Genomic DNA, 19,012 nt, shown 5'->3' with positions numbered 1-19,012 from the left:
ACACGTTCTTAACACGGCACATTCACCACCACCACTAAGGATTGAAAGAATATGTTGAATGTACAATAGACGAGTGGGGTGTTTAACAACAATACTGATATGCGCAACCATGAGGCAAAAAACAGACGGGTTTTCTTACAATCATGGCAGCAGGTAGCCTAGCAGTTAGAGTGTTGGGCCAGTAACCGAAAGGTCGCTGGTTCAAATATCCGAGCCGACAAGGTGAAAAAACTGTCGATGTGCCCTTGAGCAAGGCACTACTATGGCTGACCCTGTAAAACAACACATTTCACTGCACCTATCTGGTGTATGTGACAATGAAACATTTGTTGTTGTTTTTTTTCTCCAAATAATTATTGACAAGGTGTTAGCTATATTTCGTCTGCAAATGTTTATTGAAAACAAAAATAAATTTGCACAATAGAGCACGTTTGTCTTTCAAATACATTGTTACAGTTGTTGGTTAGCTAGCTAACCCTAGCCATATTTGCATAGACGTGACAAGCATCAAAACACGTAAACCCAGAGATGGTATCAAGAAGAAAATACAACTAGCTGAAACAAGCCATCTACATTCACTGAACAGCAGCTTCTAGTCATAGTTGCTAGCTATTTGACCTACGATAATGACAACACACAGCTTTTCGCCTCAGGGTTGAGAGCAACTTTTGTGGGACATTGTCAAACCCATCTGTCTATTGTTATCAGCTCTGAGTTTTAAAAAGTTGTAGTGACTTTTTTCTTCTTCGTAAAGAAAGATTTGCTTGGTTTCGAAAAAGGATGATACTAGCCAGGGAATATGTTAAATGGACTAGGCATCACCTATCATCTAGTTTGACTTGGCTCATGATGATACTATGGACAGGTTTAACAAAATATGCCACAGAGAACCTTTGAAATGGCTTCTGGAAAGTCCTAATAAGTGTCTAAAAGTCAAGGGCACTGTCAACCACCCCAGATGCATTTATATAGTCACTTTTTTATCCCCCCTCTTCCCTGGACTCTCCCTCTCATCAGCTCTGGTTTCAGCCCATGTTCAGTAGCAGTGAGTAATCTGCCACAGTACTTAGCCTCAGCTCGGTTTCTTGGAATGGATTCTACAGACTATCTATTCCAGGCAGACCTCTCAGAAGTAAGTAGCTTTGACAACAGGGGTTGCTGTAATCATCATTTGGTTTTACTTCACACTCCTCCTGCTCTCCATTTCTGTTGACCTATTTGGTACTTGGGATGTTTTTTGTAAGGGTCCTCAAATAGCCCTCCCTCAGCCGTTAATGACGTAAACCCATTCAAGCCATAACTTGATCTGAACACTCCTGTCTGAATGGCATTGTGCTGTTACAATAGCGCTTTCATCAGAAGCATCCTTCAGCCTTCACATCAAAGCAACAGTCCTTCCTCAGAACCCACTCCTATGGCAGAGTGATCGCACAGTTGCTGCCGAGTGCTGACTCCTTGAGCCCAGTCAAGTAGGCTACAACATGTCCCAAACCCTTTTGAGGAAGCAGGACAAAGGCCTCTTTGAATAGGGTATCATGACTGTCATTTACCAAGTCGCTCCCGTCAGATTTCAAGAACTTGAATCATAAGATACTAGATGCATGCTAAAGGCCAAATGGCATGACCCAAAACTTAAACGGTTTGATAGATAAGGAGACTGATTACATATCCTTTGCTCAGATGGGAATCCACCAACACAACTCTCAATTATCTTTCATTGGATAGACAGCTTGCCTAGGTCACAATCATATTGATTTGTGCTTCTGAATGAGTACTCCTGTAGAGAAGGATTATATTAGTCCCAACTCCTTGGAGGACAGGCAGTACAGTTGCCACACATCACTTATCATTTTGCCCCTCTATGGGATAGGCAGGATTGGGTGAGTGAGATATTCAACAGCAGATCAGATTACACCTTGCCTGGGCTCAACATTCTAGAGTTGCACCCTAGACACAAAACATTTGACTTGAATAATCATAATAAATCAAACTTCATAAGTAAATTGTGCCAATGTAGTTTCATGCAAATGCCATTGGAATACCTTTCTTATTTCAATGCCTTGATATTGACACTGAGCAAGAGACAGAGGACCTAAGCTTCTGTGTAACAAACTTGATATGAACATTATCAGTTGTGAAATGAACACATTAGAGAGAAGGCCTATATAGTGATGTACACTATTCATAGAGGAGTACCTGAAATGACTATAAGATAGCATATGCCACGAGAGAGGCAGGTGGCATTGATAGAGACAGATTGCAGATGTTTGTTGAGGACAGTGGCAGGAAGTCACTGGAAGAGCCCACCACCTGGTCCTGCCGTGTAATGGTAATGTCACGCTCTGGCTCCGGGACTTTGTATGTTGAGCCAGGGTGTGTTCGTTTCGTTGTGTTCTGTTTGGTTGGGTTGTTCTATGTGGTTGTATTTCTTTGTTTGGATGAGTGACTCCCAATCAGAGGTAACGAGTGTCAGCTGTTTGGCTCGTTGTCTCTGATTGGGAGCCATATTTATAATGTCTGTTTTCACCTTGTGTTTGTGGGTTTTTGTTCCTTGTCAGTCATTGTCTGAGGACGTTACGTATCGTTTATTGTTTTGTATTCGTGTGTGCACTTTACTATTAAAGTATGTTCGGCTCAACACGCTGCGCCTTGGTCCTCTCTAACCAACGATCGTGACAGAAAAACCCACCTTAACCAGATCAAGCAGCGTGACGAGGAGAGAGGATGGACGTGGGAGGAGATGATTGCGAGTCTGGCAAGAGGGAGAGAGGCCTGGGCCACGGGGAGGAGAGACCCCCAGGAAATTTTTAGGGGGGCTCACGACGTCGGGGCAGCAGGTGTACGGGGTTAGAGCGGTGCAAAGCGTTGGCAGAGAAGGCCGCCAGGTTAGGGGGCCACTGGGCACAGAGGAGAGGGAAAGTGTGGAGGCACGGCGAGAGGTACTGGGGTGTGTTACCAGTCCGGTCCGGCCCGTTCCTGATCCCTGCGTGGGGCCAGTGGTGTGTGTCCCCAGTACGGTCCGGCCTGTTCCTGCCATTCCCACCAAGGCAGTGGTGCGCGTCGTCAGCCCAGCCCGGCCTGTTCCTGCCATTCCCACCAAGTCTGTGGTGTGCGTCGACAGCCCGGCCCGGCCTGTTCCTGCCATTCCCACCAAGTCAGTGGTGCGCGTCGTCAGCCCAGCCCGGCCTGTTCCTGCCATTCCCACCAAGTCAGTGGTGCACGTCGTCAGCCCAGCCCAGCCGGTTCCTGCCATTCCCACCAAGTCAGTGGTGTGCGTCGACAGCCCAGCCCGGCCTGTCCCTGCTCCACGCACCAAGCCTACGAGGTGCGTCGCCAGTCCAGCCCGGCCTGTCCCTGCTCCACGCACAAAGCCTACGGTGTGCGTCGCCAGCCCAGCCCGGCCTGTTCCTGCTCCACGCACAAAGCCTACGGTGTGCGTCGCCAGCCCAGCCCGGCCTGTCCCTGCTCCACGCACAAAGCCTACGGTGTGCGTCGCCAGCCCGACCCGGCCTGGTCCTGCCACTCGCACCAAACCAGGGGTGCGAGTCGCCAGCCTGGTCCAACCCGTTCCTGCTACTCGCACCAAGCCAGGGGTGCGAGGCGTCAGCCTGGTCCAGCCCGTTCCTGCTACTCGCACCAAACCAGGGATGCGAGTCGTCAGCCTGGTCCAGCTCGTTCCTGCTACTCGCACCAAACCAGGGAATGGAGTCGTCAGTCCGGTGAGGCCCGTTCCTGTTCCACGCACCAAGTCAGGGGCGCGTGTCGTCAGTCCGGCTCCGACCAGCGGGGCTAGACAGGACCAGGGGTACTTTGGGGGTTGGAGAGGAGGTGGGGATCAGGGCCGGAGCCAGAACCACCGCCGAGGAGGTATGCCCACCCAGCCCTCCCTTGTTTAGCCCTTATTGAGGCGCGGTCGCAGTCCGCGCCTTTAGGGGGGGGTACTGTCACGCTCTGGCTCCGGGACTTTGTATGTTGAGCCAGGGTGTGTTCGTTTCGTTGTGTTCTGTTTGGTTGGGTTGTTCTATGTGGTTGTATTTCTTTGTTTGGATGAGTGACTCCCAATCAGAGGTAACGAGTGTCAGCTGTTTGGCTCGTTGTCTCTGATTGGGAGCCATATTTATAATGTCTGTTTTCACCTTGTGTTTGTGGGTTTTTGTTCCTTGTCAGTCATTGTCTGAGGACGTTACGTATCGTTTATTGTTTTGTATTCGTGTGTGCACTTTACTATTAAAGTATGTTCGCTCAACACGCTGCGCCTTGGTCCTCTCTAACCAACGATCGTGACAGGTAAAGGTCAAATAGGGAGACGAGGCCCCGCCTGAAGCATTGACACATGGATGATGTCCAGGGTTCAGCAGATTTACAGTGAAGGCATTAAACCCTAAATGTGATTGTGCTGACAAATTGGGAGGCATGAAAGAGGAATAATACTCTTACTGCACATTGAGCCTCTGTTCAGGCAGAGTGAAGCACGTTCATGACTGTCCAAAGCTTAAGATAGAGTGCAGTAACCGGTCTGAAAACAGACATTTGATTTTTTAGAAAGCTGAGTACAGTACACAGAATCATAGTGTGTGTGTGTGTGTGAGGCTTACTGCACAGGGACGACAATGTGCTTCAGGCTTTAGGCTTCTCTCCAGCAGGGAGACTCCATACTAATTATTTACACAACAAAAAGCCACAGATGCCATCAACCTCAGAAGCACAACATTTCCATGCCCCCATGAAATTATATACAATCCAACTGTTTGAGATTATCTGTGTAAGTCTGTACATCTAACAATCGAACAACTAACAGTAGCACAGCAAAGAAGTATCTACCCCAAACTCCAAGTATAGCCACCCAGATCAATAAAGTTTAAGATAGACTTACAAAGCACATGCTAAGATATACACCCTGTTCACGAAAATGGATCACTCCTACAGACAGTGAGTCACGTTGTCACGTTCGTTCATAGACGGGATGGACCAAGGCGCAGCGTGATATGCATACATGTTTATTTAAACTTAATAAACACTCGACAAAACAATAAACGAAACGAAACGTGAAGTCCAAGGTAGACACAAACAACATACCTTATACGGAACAAGATCCCACAACCCACTAGTGCCAATAGGCTGCCTAAGTATGGTCCCCAATCAGAGACAACGAGCAACAGCTGCCTCTGATTGGGAACCACACCGGCCAACATAGATCTAGACATACTAGATCCTACAACATAGAACAAACACAACAAGGAATATACACACCCTGACTCAACATATAAGCGTCCCCTGAGTCAGGGCGTGACAGTACCCCCCCCCCCAAAGGTGCGGACTCCGACCGCACAACATAAACATAACAGGGTAGGGGCCGGGTGGGCATTCCGCCTCGGAGGCGGATCCGGCTCAGGGCGTGACGACCTCTCACTCTTCGCCTCCCTGTTGCGCCCCTGGTCTGGTCTGGACCTCGGCGCATTGCTTCCCCTCTCCTTCCTCCCACTATACTCCAAGCCCTGTCTGGACCCTGGTGTGGGAGACCACGAACCTGGAGAGGGGCTGACGTCTGGGTCTGGACTGGAGCCGCTGACCGGAGCTGGACCGGGCACCGGTGGAGCGGACTGCTCAGGCTCCGGACTGGAGCCGCTGACCGGAGCTGGACTGGGCACCGGTGGAGCGGACTGCTCTGGCTCCGGAGTCGAGAAGCTGACCGGAGCTGAACTGGCACCGGTGGCACCGGTGGAACAGGCACGGGCCGTGCCGGACTGGACACACGCACCACTGGCTTGGTGCGAGGAGCAGGAACAGGCCGGGCCGGCGACGCGCACCACTGGCTTGGTGCGAGGGGCAGGAACAGGCCGGACTGGCGACGCGCACCACTGGCTTGGTGCGAGGGGCAGGAACAGGCCGGACCGGGCTGGCGACGCGCACCACTGGCTTGGTGCGAGGGACAGGAACAGGCCGGACCGGGCTGGCGACGCGCACCACTGGCTTGGTGCGAGGGGCAGGAACAGGCCGGGCTGGCGACGCGCACCACTGGCTTGGTGCGAGGTGTTGGAACAGGCCGGACCGGGCTGGCGAAGCGCACCACTGGCTTGGTGCGAGGGGCAGGAACAGGCCGGGCCGGACTGGCGACGCGCACGACTGGCTTGGTGCGAGGGGCAGGAACAGGCCGGACCGGGCTGGTGACGCGCACCACTGGCTTGATGCGAGGGACAGGAACAGGCCGGGCCGGGCTGGCGACGCGCACCACTGGCTTGGTGCGAGGGGCAGGAACAGGCCGGGCCGGGCTGGCGATGCGCACCACTGGCTTGGTGCGAGGAGCAGGAACAGGCCGGGCCGGACTGGCGACGCGCACCACTGGCTTGGTGCGAGGAGCAGGAACAGGCCGGGCCGGGCTGGCGACGCGCACCACTGGCTTGGTGCGAGGAGCAGGACTGGGTTCCTTTATTAACCCCTGCTCCTTCTGCTGCCTAACCAGCTCCTCTCGCCGTGCCTCTACACTTTCCTTGTCCCTTTTAGCCTCCTGTAGCACCTCCCTCTGACTGAATAACTCCTGCTCCCTCTGAACCAATAGCCCCCGTAACATGGTGGCCTCCTCTCCTAACCTGCAGACTCGCCCTTCCACGGCCTCCTGCTGCCTCGTCATCCACCCCGTGTGCCCCCCCCCCCAAAATGTTCTTGGGGTTGCCTCTCGGGTCTCCGTCGTCGGCACGGTTGGCGCCGTATCTCCTCTCCTACCTGGGCATCAACCTTCATCGCCTCCCGATAACGGACGGCCTCCTCCTCAGTAATTCTCCCCCAACCGAGGAGAACATCTACTAAAGTTATCTCCCGTTGAATCCCCAGCGTTTGCTCCTTCTGGGCAAGCTGCTTGGTCCTTGTTTGGTGGGATCTTCTGTCACGTTCGTTCATAGACGGGACGGACCAAGGCGCAGCGTGATATGCATACATGTTTATTTAAACTTAATAAACACTTGACAAAACAATAAACGAAACGAAACGTGAAGTCCAAGGTAGACACAAACAACATACCTTGTACGGAACAAGATCCCACAACCCACTAGTGCCAATAGGCTGCCTAAGTATGGTCCCCAATCAGAGACAACGAGCGACAGCTGCCTCTGATTGGGAACCACACTGGCCAACATAGATCTAGACATACTAGATCCTACAACATAGAACAAACACAACAAGGAATATACACACCCTGACTCAACATATAAGCGTCCCCTGAGTCAGGGCGTGACAAACGTGGCCATGGCCTGTTACATAAAGCAGGCAGACATGCATCGAGGCATTCAGTTACTGTTCGATTGAATTTAGAATGGGCAAAACGAGTGACCTAAGCCACTTTCAGTGTGGTATGATCGTCGGTGCCAGGCGCGCCAGACCCAGTATCTCTGAAACGGCCGCACTCCTGGGCTTTTCACCACAACAGTGTCTAGGGTTTACCGAGAATGGTATGACAAACAAAAAACATCCAGTCAGAGGCAGTCCTGTCGGCGAAAACAACTCGTTGATGAGAGAGGTCGAAGGAGAATGGCAATAATCGTGCAAGCTAACAGGCGGGCCACAGACAAATAACGGCACAGTACAACAATTGTGTGCAGAACGCATCTTGTCAATCCTCGTCACGGATGGGCTATTGCAGCATTAGACCACACTGGGTTCCAGAGCTAAAAACAAGAAGAAGCGATTCCAATGGGCACGCGATCACCAACACTGGACAATTGAGGAGTGATAAAACATTGCCTGGAACATGACAGCGAGTTCAGTTTACTTGAGTGGCCTGCACAGTCCCCAGACCTCAACCCAATAGAGCATGTTTGGGATGAGATGTAACGGGCTGTTGGCAGGATGAATGTACCGTCGTCCAATCTGCAGCAACTGCATGATGCCATCACATCAGCATGGACCAACATCCCTGTGGAATGTTTCCGACATCTTGTAGAATGCCCTGAATAATTTAGGCTGTTCTGGAGGCAAAGGGGGTCCGAACAGGTACTAGATGGCTGGTGAGTGTATAGCTACAGGACACTTACAGTAAGGATAGCTGAGGCTTTAAAGTGCAACCTTAGAAACAGCAGGATTAGCGCAAACCTTAGCAATACTGCAGTTCACACACACACACACAGTATGTGAGGGCATATTCCTCATTCCCTCAGGATTGGCCCAGAGGGAGTTTCCTCGTGTTTGTTTTGGATGTCTAGATGAAAGTATTTGTGTGTGTATGTCTTCTTCACTTCTAAATGACTTTGTATTGAATTAATAAACTGCACCCTTTTTTTTTAGCATATACAGCCTACTGCATTTAGTACCTTCTACCTCTTAGTGCATCACCCCGCACAGTGATACATGGAAATGTGTCTAAACCAATCAGATTAGCAAGGTACTCTCTTGCTGCAGACACTGCTGCATTAATTTGTCTGTGTTTCCAAGCCTACTGACATGAAATCCAAAGCTTTCTCATACCATAACAATCTATCACATGCATCTGTTTCTGGCCACCTGCCATTCCTGAATAAAAGAACAGTGTATACAGTGGGGGAAAAAAGTATTTAGTCAGCCACCAATTGTGCAAGTTCTCCCACTTAAAAAGATGAGAGAGGCCTGTAATTTTCATCATAGGTACACGTCAACTATGACAGACAAAATGAGAAAAGAAAATCCAGAAAATCACATTGTAGGATTTTTAATGAATTGATTTGCAAATTATGGTGGAAAATAAGTATTTGGTCAATAACAAAAGTTTCTCAATACTTTGTTATATACCCTTTGTTGGCAATGACACAGGTCAAACGTTTTCTTTAAGTCTTCACAAGGTTTTCACACACTGTTGCTGGTATTTTGGCCCATTCCTCCATGCAGATCTCCTCTAGAGCAGTGATGTTTTGGGGCTGTCGCTGGGCAACACAGACTTTCAACTCCCTCCAAAGATTTTCTATGGGGTTGAGATCTGGAGACTGGCTAGGCCACTCCAGGACCTTGAAATGCTTCTTACGAAGCCACTCCTTCATTGCCCGGGCGGTGTGTTTGGGATCATTGTCATGCTGAAAGACCCAGCCACGTTTCATCTTTAATGCCCTTGCTGATGGAAGGAGGTTTTCACTCAAAATCTCACGATACATGGCCCCATTCATTCTTTCCTTTACACGGATCAGTCGTCCTGGTCCCTTTGCAGAAAAACAGCCCCAAAGCATGATGTTTCCACCCCCATGCTTCACAGTAGGTATGGTGTTCTTTGGATGCAACTCAGCATTCTTTGTCCTCCAAACACGACGAGTTGAGTTTTTACCAAAAAGTTCTATTTTGGTTTCATCTGACCATATGACATTCTCCCAATCCTCTTCTGGATCATCCAAATGCACTCTAGCAAACTTCAGACGGGCCTGGACATGTACTGGCTTAAGCAGGGGGACACGTCTGGCACTGCAGGATTTGAGTCCCTGGCGGCGTAGTGTGTTACTGATGGTAGGCTTTGTTACTTTGGTCCCAGCTCTCTGCAGGTCATTCACTAGGTCCCCCCGTGTGGTTCTGGGATTTTTGCTCACCGTTCTTGTGATCATTTTGACCCCACGGGGTGAGATCTTGCGTGGAGCCCCAGATCGAGGGAGATTATCAGTGGTCTTGTATGTCTTCCATTTCCTAATAATTGCTCCCACAGTTGATTTCTTCAAACCAAGCTGCTTACCTATTGCAGATTCAGTCTTCCCAGCCTGGTGCAGGTCTACAATTTTGTTTCTGGTGTCCTTTGACAGCTCTTTGGTCTTGGCCATAGTGGAGTTTGGAGTGTGACTGTTTGAGGTTGTGGACAGGTGTCTTTTATACTGATAACAAGTTCAAACAGGTGCCATTAATACAGGTAACGAGTGGAGGACAGAGGAGCCTCTTAAAGAAGTTGTTACAGGTCTGTGAGAGCCAGAAATCTTGCTTGTTTGTAGGTGACCAAATACTTATTTTCCACCATAATTTGCAAATCAATTCATTAAAAATCCTACAATGTGATTTTGTGGATTTTTTTTCTTCTCAATTTGTCTGTCATAGTTGACGTGTACCTATGATGAAAATTACAGGCCTCTCTCATCTTTTTAAGTGGGAGAACTTGCACAATTGGTGGCTGACTAAATACTTTTTTTCCCCACTGTATCTATTGGAACACCAGGGTGGGGGAATGTACTGTATATATTTTGTGTACTATAAGTATATACATAGAAACTCAGGACAGAGAATGTGCTCACTGTCCTTATACAAGCTTTGATTATCATATGTCAGCTTTGATTACTGGTCAGCAAATAGCGGTCAGAAAATATAAAATCAAGGTCAGAAAAGATCAGTTGTTATGTAAACATGTGTATTGACTGAGCATGGCATTTTGCTGATAACTTTGTGAGTGCTGCTTCAACCTTCAGCACTACGCCACCTATTGTTGTAAAATAAGCATTATCATGCAGCATCTGGTGATCTAGTACAGCTTCTAGTACCAAAACGGTTTGTGTAGCATAGAAAATAAAACTGCCTGGTTTACAAATTAGCTGCCATTTATTGTTTCAGAATTTCGAGTTAAGTAAAATCTTCTTTCATAACAAACTTAGCAGAGAAGATTGGGATATAACATGGATATAAAAGTTTTACAAAACATAACTTTTTAAAACTACCGGTACATACAAACTACATAAAACAACAACATAACATTAAAATGGGTGTCTTAAACCTTCATTTTATATCTTCAAAGTTCTTTAGCATTTCTATAAATGGATAAAAACCCTCTAAGAAAGTATACTTGTGCAGACTCTATGATGGGGAAAGGTTGGTGTTAGGAGAAAAATGTTGGCTTAAGAAGGACATACTTCTCTCTCCATAACACCACCACACTTAAGAGCCATTTAAAACTATTGCAGGTTTGAACTGTGCAACCTGCTTCTTCTGTTGAGATTCTTGTTAAGTCAGGAACTGACTGGATCCTGGGTTATTTTGAAGATTCATGTGTCGAGTTAAGATCATTTCAGGTCATGTATACAAGAAAATGGACCTAAGAAAAACAGCACATTCTCTCAGCTTTGGAGTGTCTCTCAGTTCTGGAGTATCACATATATTTTCCCAGGACTCTTGGGTCCTAGGCATACTCAATGCTCTGTCATTGTTGTTTTTCAAAGTATCAGTAAATGGCCTCATCCATGTTGTCATCACTGTCCCCTCCGAACTCCTCTCCATTGTCAAAGTACGACATGATATAGTCTGTCTCCTGAGGGAACACATTCAGAGAGGGAAAAATAGCTACGTATGAGCTCATTCGACCTTGTGAAATGTGTTTGCAACGCTAACTTTCTGTTAAATCTGCATTGGTGTCAATGGAAAATGTATGGGGAAAATTGTCTCTAGTAAGGATTCAAGTCAAAGTGATATTATCTCACTGAGGTTGTGGGGGGAATGGGACCAGATGAAAAAAGTAAGAAAGAGCTTGGATGTGTAACAGTTTTGCGGCCGTCCCTCTCCTTGCCCTAACCTGGGCTCGAACCAGGGACCATCTGAACGCATCAACAACTGTCACCCATGAAGCATCGTTACCTGTCACTGCGGCGCAATGGAAACAACTACTTCAGTTCTCAGAGTGGGTGACGTCACCGATTGAACGCTACAAGCACACACCGCTTACTAGCTAGCCATTTAACATTGGCTACAGATGCTTACCTCTTCAAACTCCTCTTCATCATACTCCTCCTCCCCATCTTGCTGCTCTTCTGCCTGCTTCTTCTTCTCCCCTTCCTCTTCATCTGAGGTCACTTCCTCCTCTTTCTTCTCCAATGTCTGAAAGATGACACAAATGAATACAAAAGAAACTAAAAGAAAAAGAACATTGATGGTAAAATAATACACCAGGCTTACATTAAGTTTGAGGTTTAAGAGCAAGAAACATTTCCCTTCATCTAGTGTGCTGAGATTGAGTAGTGTTACATGCCTATAGATGCGGTAAAAAGGTCAATAGAACGCAGACTATGGAGTTTGTGTCTGATGTACTGACTGAGTGCATACTATTCCCACCTCTAGTTTATGGATGATCTCCTCTTTGTCCACCCGGGTCTTTTTGCTGGGTTTGGGGTCCACTGGTGTCTCCACACTAAGAGAGGTGTCTGTAACAGAGGAAAAGGGACAAAAGTCAATCATTAGGGAAAACCAACTCCCTCTATATATTCCCCCTCCTCTCCTTTCATTTAAAAGGCCATTCAACCAAAAGCTATATTTAGCCCGTAATAGAAAAGGGCAGATCATTTCTGTATAAGTCAGGCAGTATTGTCATTGTCAGTAACCAGCAGTGACTTTATCGTATCCTTCTGTTCAAAGCAGAAGGGCAAATTGATGCATTCATGTCTCTAGAGACACAAGCAGTCAGACACAGTGTTCTTCTGAAGACACCTCTCTCTTCGACACTCTGCCCAGCCAATAGGACGGAAAAAAGCATGTGGGAGCAATATGCTATGAAAGGGACTGGTCATTCGCCAGCAACATACATGTCAACAAGTCCTGCAGGAAACAAACTAAACAGAACTGCAAAATGAATGGATTCTTTATTATTTTTTTTATTATTACAATAGCTTTCTGTGATCACATGGTGGGTGGGCTTTCATAGTGAATCTGTATAACTCACAGAAATGTCCAGTCAGTCAATGTGAGGTATAAAACAACACTGTATCATCCACTTACTCTCTTTTAGGGGCTTCTTGACACGGATTCGAAGCTCTTTGGGTAGCCTTTTCCAGTCTGACGTTATAAAACAAAATTCAAATCAAACAAAATCAATCAGCAGACACACAGGTGATACAATACTGTTTTTATACAGCAATGACCTTGTCAAAATGATGGAATGTTGGTTCACATCCGGTAAAGCTGAGGGACTAAAACCTCATGTTGTTTTCCCAATCAGCCTCTATTCAGCAGACCCTAATTGTGAGCAACAGTCAATTTCTCCCATTTGACACACTTTGGGTCAACTGACAATTTCAATCAGGACTGTTCACACTCCATTGTGGCTGACATCTCTGGGACGGTGTGGCGAGTGATTTCATGCTGCTTCAGGATTAGATCATTGATTCTATTAATCTCTGTTTAACAGTGTTATGCTGGTAATCAGATCATACAATGCACTCCTTCTGATACGTGTTCCGTAGTTTCTATCTCCTTTCAGTTACATTTTTTGAACTGGAGGTATGATGCAGCTGACCCACCTGGATTCCACTCAATGGTGTTGTCTAACGGCTCACTGTTCTGGTATTTATCAGAATACCGCTCCACATCTGGAAGTCAGACAAGAAGCTCATTCATTTCTTAAACATGGTACAAGAACAAACATGTCTTTGAAAATAAAGCCTCTGTGTATTATCATGGCGGTGTTAGAGGAAGGCCCAAAAAATGGTCCAAGACTCCCAAGTCACCCAAGTCATAGACTGTTCTCTCTGCTACTGCACGGCAAGCGGTACCGGAGCACCAAGTCTAGGTCCAAAAGGCTCCTTAACAGCTTCTACCCCCAAGCCATAAGACTGCTGAACAATTACTCAAATGGCCACATGGACTATTTACATTGACCCCCCCCCCCTTTGTTTTTACACTGCTGCTGCTACTCACTGTTTATTATCTATGCATAGTCACTTTACCCCTTCCTACATGTACAAATTACCTCGACTAACCTGTATCCCTGCACATTGACTCGGTACCGGTACCGCCTGTATATAGCCTCGTTATTATTATGTAATCTTAGTGTTACTTTTTATTGTATTTTTTACTTTAGTTTATTTAGCTAATATTTTCTTAACTCTATTTCTTGAACTGCATTGTTGGTTAAGGGCTTGTAAGTAAGCATTTCACGTTAAGGTCTACACCTGTTGTATTCGGCATGTGACAAATAAAACTGGATTTGATTGGATGTCTGCTCATTGTTTGCTGCTCCCAAATGTTCTTATCGAAGCATAATTAAATGCTTGATTGAATAATTGAACAATATTTCAACCCCTAATTTAGGTCATGTCAACTAAACCTGGTATCACCTTGTATAATTTTAATAAAATAACACCATTGGGAGCTGCTGACAGTGACAAGACATTGACTGTCTAATTTGTGCTATGTTTGTATGTCTGTAATTACTATTTTAATCGCTAACACACAGAAGCGTGTCTTCCCAGGCTTAGGTACCTTTCTTGGAGACGGCTGGACGGACATAAAATGGTAGGATCTTCATGGCTCCCCTGAACTCCTGCTTCAGTGCCAACATGTACTCTGCTTCCTCTCCCATCACCAAGGGGACAGGCTTGTGTTCCATGGGCTACATGTGCACAAAAAACATTACACATATTGTGTCAGTCCTGGATGTTGCTTAGACAAAGAGAATAGCCTCTAAATAAAACAAATATTTGACAACAATGAGGTGAATCCAAAATGAAGAGAGACAGCTACAGGGTCAGTCACATCACCCCTTACTCACAGGGAACAGAGGTGTAGGCTGGAGAATTGAAGGGGGCAGGTTCTCCCCTTTCCCAATACCAACTGCCTCGATACTGAAGCTCATGTACCCCTTGCCACGACCTCGGCCGCGGCCCAGGCCAGCCATGGAGCGAGCACACAGTGGGGGGTGTTCACAGGTAAATCTGTCAAGGGAGGGAGAACGCAATGGGCACTAAAAGAGTGAAAGGCAGTGAGTAATAGCACTTCTATTTTCCCAAACAATTTGTGTAAAGCTATGAAAGTTTACTTTTACTCCTGGCCCATTTATGATCACCTATATTGCTGTTCACTGTAATATGACAATAACCCTAACCCTATTAGCTCTAGCTAACGAACAGGGAATAACAGAGAGGTCACATAGCCAGGGCTAAACAAGAACAGGTATAGCTACAACACAACCAAAGGACAAAAAAACTTTGTGAAGCGGAGCAATGGCTAATGCGTTACGGAAAGAGGAAAGGGGATACCTAGTCAGTTGCACAACTGAATGCATTCAACTGAATGTGTCTTCCGCATTTAACCCAACACCTCTGAATCAGAGAGGTGTGAGGGGCGTTAAAGAGGCAATCTGTGATTGCTACATCTATTTCGGACTGTTAAATTAGTGATATATACCCATTGATTCTTGAAGAATGTAACTTATAAATGCCTCCTGAGCTAAGTTCAACTGTCATACCCCATCGCAATCCAAATTATAAGCTTTTTTACTCCATTGTTTGTAAATAAACACTGTGTAGACTCAAAACAGAAAACATGGTTAAAACTATTGTTTTTGTCTCATAGATGGTCAGTCCATGCATCCATAGCTCGGTCTATGAATTCGAGAGAGGTTACATTTCTCCAGCCCCATCCTCCTAGTCTGGGTACCAGTCTGCAACACTAGCACTTTTTTTTCTTTGGCATATGACACAGAGTAAAAGGAGTGGAATATAGCCAGAGATATGGATATAATGACGAGATGCTTGTCTCCACCCTAACAATGGGATTCGTTGTCCACAGAGTGGAATGGTGGGCTGTCAACTCCCGCCTATTCCTCTCTTTGGATTGGTGGATACATCTTGTTATTTGAATAATTTCTTTATATATTCGATGAGGGGTGTTGACATCAACCACCTGTATTTAATGGAGAGTGAGATGCTATGCTAGCCTCATGAATATGCATAGTCCGTCTCGAATTTCAACAGAGAAGTGCGTCACACTTTTATCAGTACACTCGTAACAACCTAAACATTACAAAACGTATTTTAGATTAAACAAGCCTCATGTATCAAAATAGCAATTCATATTTATCTTGACTAAATTCTACACTCTCTCATTTCCCACCCATTCAGAAACTCCACACCTGCTTAATAATTAAGGATTTGCTTAAGTGGACAGATTTTGGGCAGAGATAGGGCTCTCTGGTACCCAGGCTACCATCCTCCAGCTGCGTCCCAAATCAACGGCAGGTGTCGCAGCAAGGCCAAGAAGATCATCAGGGACCCCAGCCACCCAAGCCATGCCCTGTTCTCCCCGCTTCAATCACTCAGACACGGGCAGTACAGGAGCATCATGGCAAAAACTGGAAGACTGGCAAATAGTTTCTAGCCACCACTCGTCAGCTACCCACCCCCCCCAACATACTTTTACTCTGCCCCCACCCCAACAACATGTATCACTGCCGAAGTTGTTAATATGTATATTATAGATTTTTTTTATTGATTATAATTTTGATTGTTTTTATTTCACTTGGTCCACACACCCCCTCAATGGTCATGCTGCTCCCCCTATGGTCATCCCCCCCCATTAATATTGTTGTTGTTTCTAATTACCATTTTCATTATTTTATTTCACTAAGTCCTGCATGTTGGAGCTCTGAGCCTAAGATTTTCACTGTACTCTGCCATCACACCTGCAACCCTGTACATGTGAATATTAAACACTCAATCTCTGAATGGCGGGGTCCTGCTTTGTTGTTGTTTGAAACGCAGATTGCCCCTTTAACAGCTACCAGCTAGCTACCTATCTAGTTGTGTGCGGCTTGCTAAGTCTTGTTCCACCTTACCTTCTAGTGACTTCAGTGATATTAACTTGTTTGCTTAGATAACTTGGTTGCACAGTAGCTACATTATAGCTGTAGCTAGTAAGAACTTGCTAGAAAATGACTAGCGCCTACTAGCTAGTTAGCTAGATAACGACGTTAGCAAACGTTAGCTAGAGCTGTCAGATTTCTCATGACAAAATATCGTTCACCCATACAACGCGCTTACTAACTAACCATATCAACTTATTCACGACCTCCCACCTTCTGAACCATAGCTACTAATCTTCAAATAGAAAAAAAAAAAACATGATCAAGCTAGCTGGTTTACAGATCCGCGGGCGACGTTATTGTTTACAAATCACTATGTTGTTTACATCTTGCGGAACTCTGGTGATTTGGGGTCTACTAGCCTGCCCTACACTGCCCCCTGCTGTATTGGAGTTGAAGACATTCCAGAACCTCTGAAAAGAGATACAGTATCTCCCCCAAAATGATGGTCACATACTTTTTTTGGCCATCTGAGAGATCAATACCTGTCTGTGTAAGTGAGTGTGTGTGCGTGTGTGTGCTGTACTATACTTTCATTTCGATGAGCGTAGATTAAAACTGAATGTCATGGCTAAATTGGCTAAAGTTGAATAATCCAATGAGAATTAAGGTTTGAGCCACCAAGTAGGAACCTCCAAGGGGAGTGAGTGTGATACATCATACATAAGCTACATTTGCTTCCTGGTGTGGGAGCTGGGTTGGCATGCAATGGCTGAAAATACTTAATTTTGCTGACATTGTAAAGGTGGTTTGTCTTGGTCTGGCTATTACCACATCCTGGTGAAGTTGATTCTTAATCGTTGTTCTTGTTTCTATCTATTTGAGGAGGATAAATAAGCCTTTGGCCAAGTCACCCTAAGCCATCTACCATCTCAAAGCACTTGGTTATGATTCCCCTCCCATCTGGGGGATCAGTGGATAGGAGCACAATCACTCTGATGGAACCTTACAGCTGTGTATGTGTGTGTGTGTGTGTGTGTGTGTGTGTGCATGTGTGTCAGTCTGTCTGTGTGTCTGTATCTGTATGCCTGCCTGCATGCAGCGTGTGTCTGTGAGCTTGCGTGCATGGATATGTGCGTGCCTGCCTCTGTGAGTGTGTCACCGTGGGAACGTTTCTGTAGGAATCCAGCAAATCAGTTGCCATAGCAACTGTGTTCCATAATAGCAACAGTCGCTGAATAAGTATTGTATGCACTCGTATTTCCTCCTCTCCATCTTTAGTAATGCAAGCTTCTTATTTATTTAGAGCTTTTGAGATGGCCTACCCTTATCTTTTTCAGATAAAACTTTAATGTGTGTTTCAGTTTAATATACTATTTATAACACCAAGTGAGACCAGACTTGTGAAACAAAGTTAGGCTACTTCTTCAATTGTGTGTATTAGGCTATATGCTCACAACGCTCTCACATTCACCGTTAGGTATGCCTACCTGTTGTATACATCTGACTTTGCATTGAAACAATGTCTAATCTATACAGCAGGTGACTAATTATGGGCTACCACCAAGGATAAGTGGGCCACCTCCTTCCTCTGCAAATTTGCAATGACTGAACTCTTATGACCTTAAAGAATCAGGAACTCATATGGCAACAAGATGGGGCCCTGGTGCAGATTAGTTTTAGCTGTGATTACAAGTGGTGTGCTTTCTGCAGAGGTTCAAAACACCTTACTGCAGAGGTGCGTAAAGACATAGAGGACTACAGAATTAGCCTATATAAATCTAAATCAAATCAACTTTTATTGGTCACATACACATATTTAGCAGATGTTATTGCGGGTGTAGCGAAATCTATGCCAACCAAGCCATTGAGCCCTGTATAAATTCTTTATTTTCCCTTGAGGTTACAGGAGAGGCATAGTGTCATAAGCACAGAACAGACAATATTGGGTCCATAATTGCAGCTCAATCAGGTTTAAATATAGCCTATCCTTTGTTGACATTTCTTATAAGAGGCTGTCTGTCTCAAGACACCAAAGACAGTGTATAGGCTACTGTTTGAGTGAACAACAGTCTCTCTCTCTCTCTCTCTCTGGTTTCTTTCTCTGTCTGTCAAGCGCAGGGATCATTATAGCGCATCGCCTGCGCGCAACATATCCACCGCGTTCCTATTCACTCCCACCACGCGACCCACTCCCCACCCCCGCTGCGACGCTCCGCGTCTTCTAAACTAGTGGTCGCTGGAGAGATACGGGGGAAGAGGGGGAGGGGGAGAGAGGCTCGACGTTACCACAATATCTGGGGAATATTACAGAGACTAAAGTCTGGCTTTTATATCAGAAAAAAACATATGCCAAATGGATCTGAATCAAACGCGTTTCATCCATGGTAAGGATTTATGTTTCCTCCTTAAATTGTGTTTGCAGTGCATGGTGGTAGAAGGCTAAATTTGCATATTGTAGATTATGTAAATATTTGTTGCCATTAAATTATTCCCTATGAGTGGTTAATGCAATGACTAAAAGCTTGA

The 19,012-nt window shown here is 45.9% G+C and overlaps 2 protein-coding genes across 3 annotated transcripts in view; one reads left to right on the top strand and one right to left on the bottom strand.

The window, feature by feature from the left end:
- Positions 1-10,141: 10,141 nt before the first annotated feature.
- Positions 10,142-16,885, bottom strand: LOC121572432 (DNA-directed RNA polymerase III subunit RPC7-like). 2 transcript variants are annotated; one of them, XM_041884503.2, is made up of 8 exons: positions 16,517-16,885; positions 14,453-14,615; positions 14,164-14,293; positions 13,203-13,271; positions 12,682-12,738; positions 12,022-12,110; positions 11,671-11,787; positions 10,142-11,224 (listed from the first exon to the last, which is right to left on the bottom strand). In XM_041884503.2, the coding sequence occupies exons 2-8, from the start codon at positions 14,576-14,578 to the stop codon at positions 11,138-11,140; spliced, it is 675 nt and encodes a 224-aa protein (XP_041740437.1). In that variant the 5' UTR covers positions 14,579-14,615; positions 16,517-16,885; the 3' UTR covers positions 10,142-11,137. The 2 variants fall into 2 exon arrangements, with proteins under 2 accessions (XP_041740437.1, XP_041740438.1); XM_041884504.2 differs by having other exon boundaries at positions 16,730-16,885.
- A 1,761-nt stretch (positions 16,886-18,646) lies between these two features.
- LOC121572431 (ankyrin repeat domain-containing protein 34A) overlaps positions 18,647-19,012 on the top strand; it is a 35,868-nt gene continuing 35,502 nt past the window's right edge. The window contains 1 exon segment of the mRNA XM_041884502.2: positions 18,647-18,870. The gene's annotated coding sequence lies outside the window, so the exon portion shown is untranslated.

Source organism: Coregonus clupeaformis, unplaced genomic scaffold (assembly GCF_020615455.1).
Source record: "Coregonus clupeaformis isolate EN_2021a unplaced genomic scaffold, ASM2061545v1 scaf0306, whole genome shotgun sequence".
NCBI classification, from domain to species: domain Eukaryota; kingdom Metazoa; phylum Chordata; class Actinopteri; order Salmoniformes; family Salmonidae; genus Coregonus; species Coregonus clupeaformis.
This window is presented reverse-complemented; position numbering and strand designations above follow the sequence as displayed.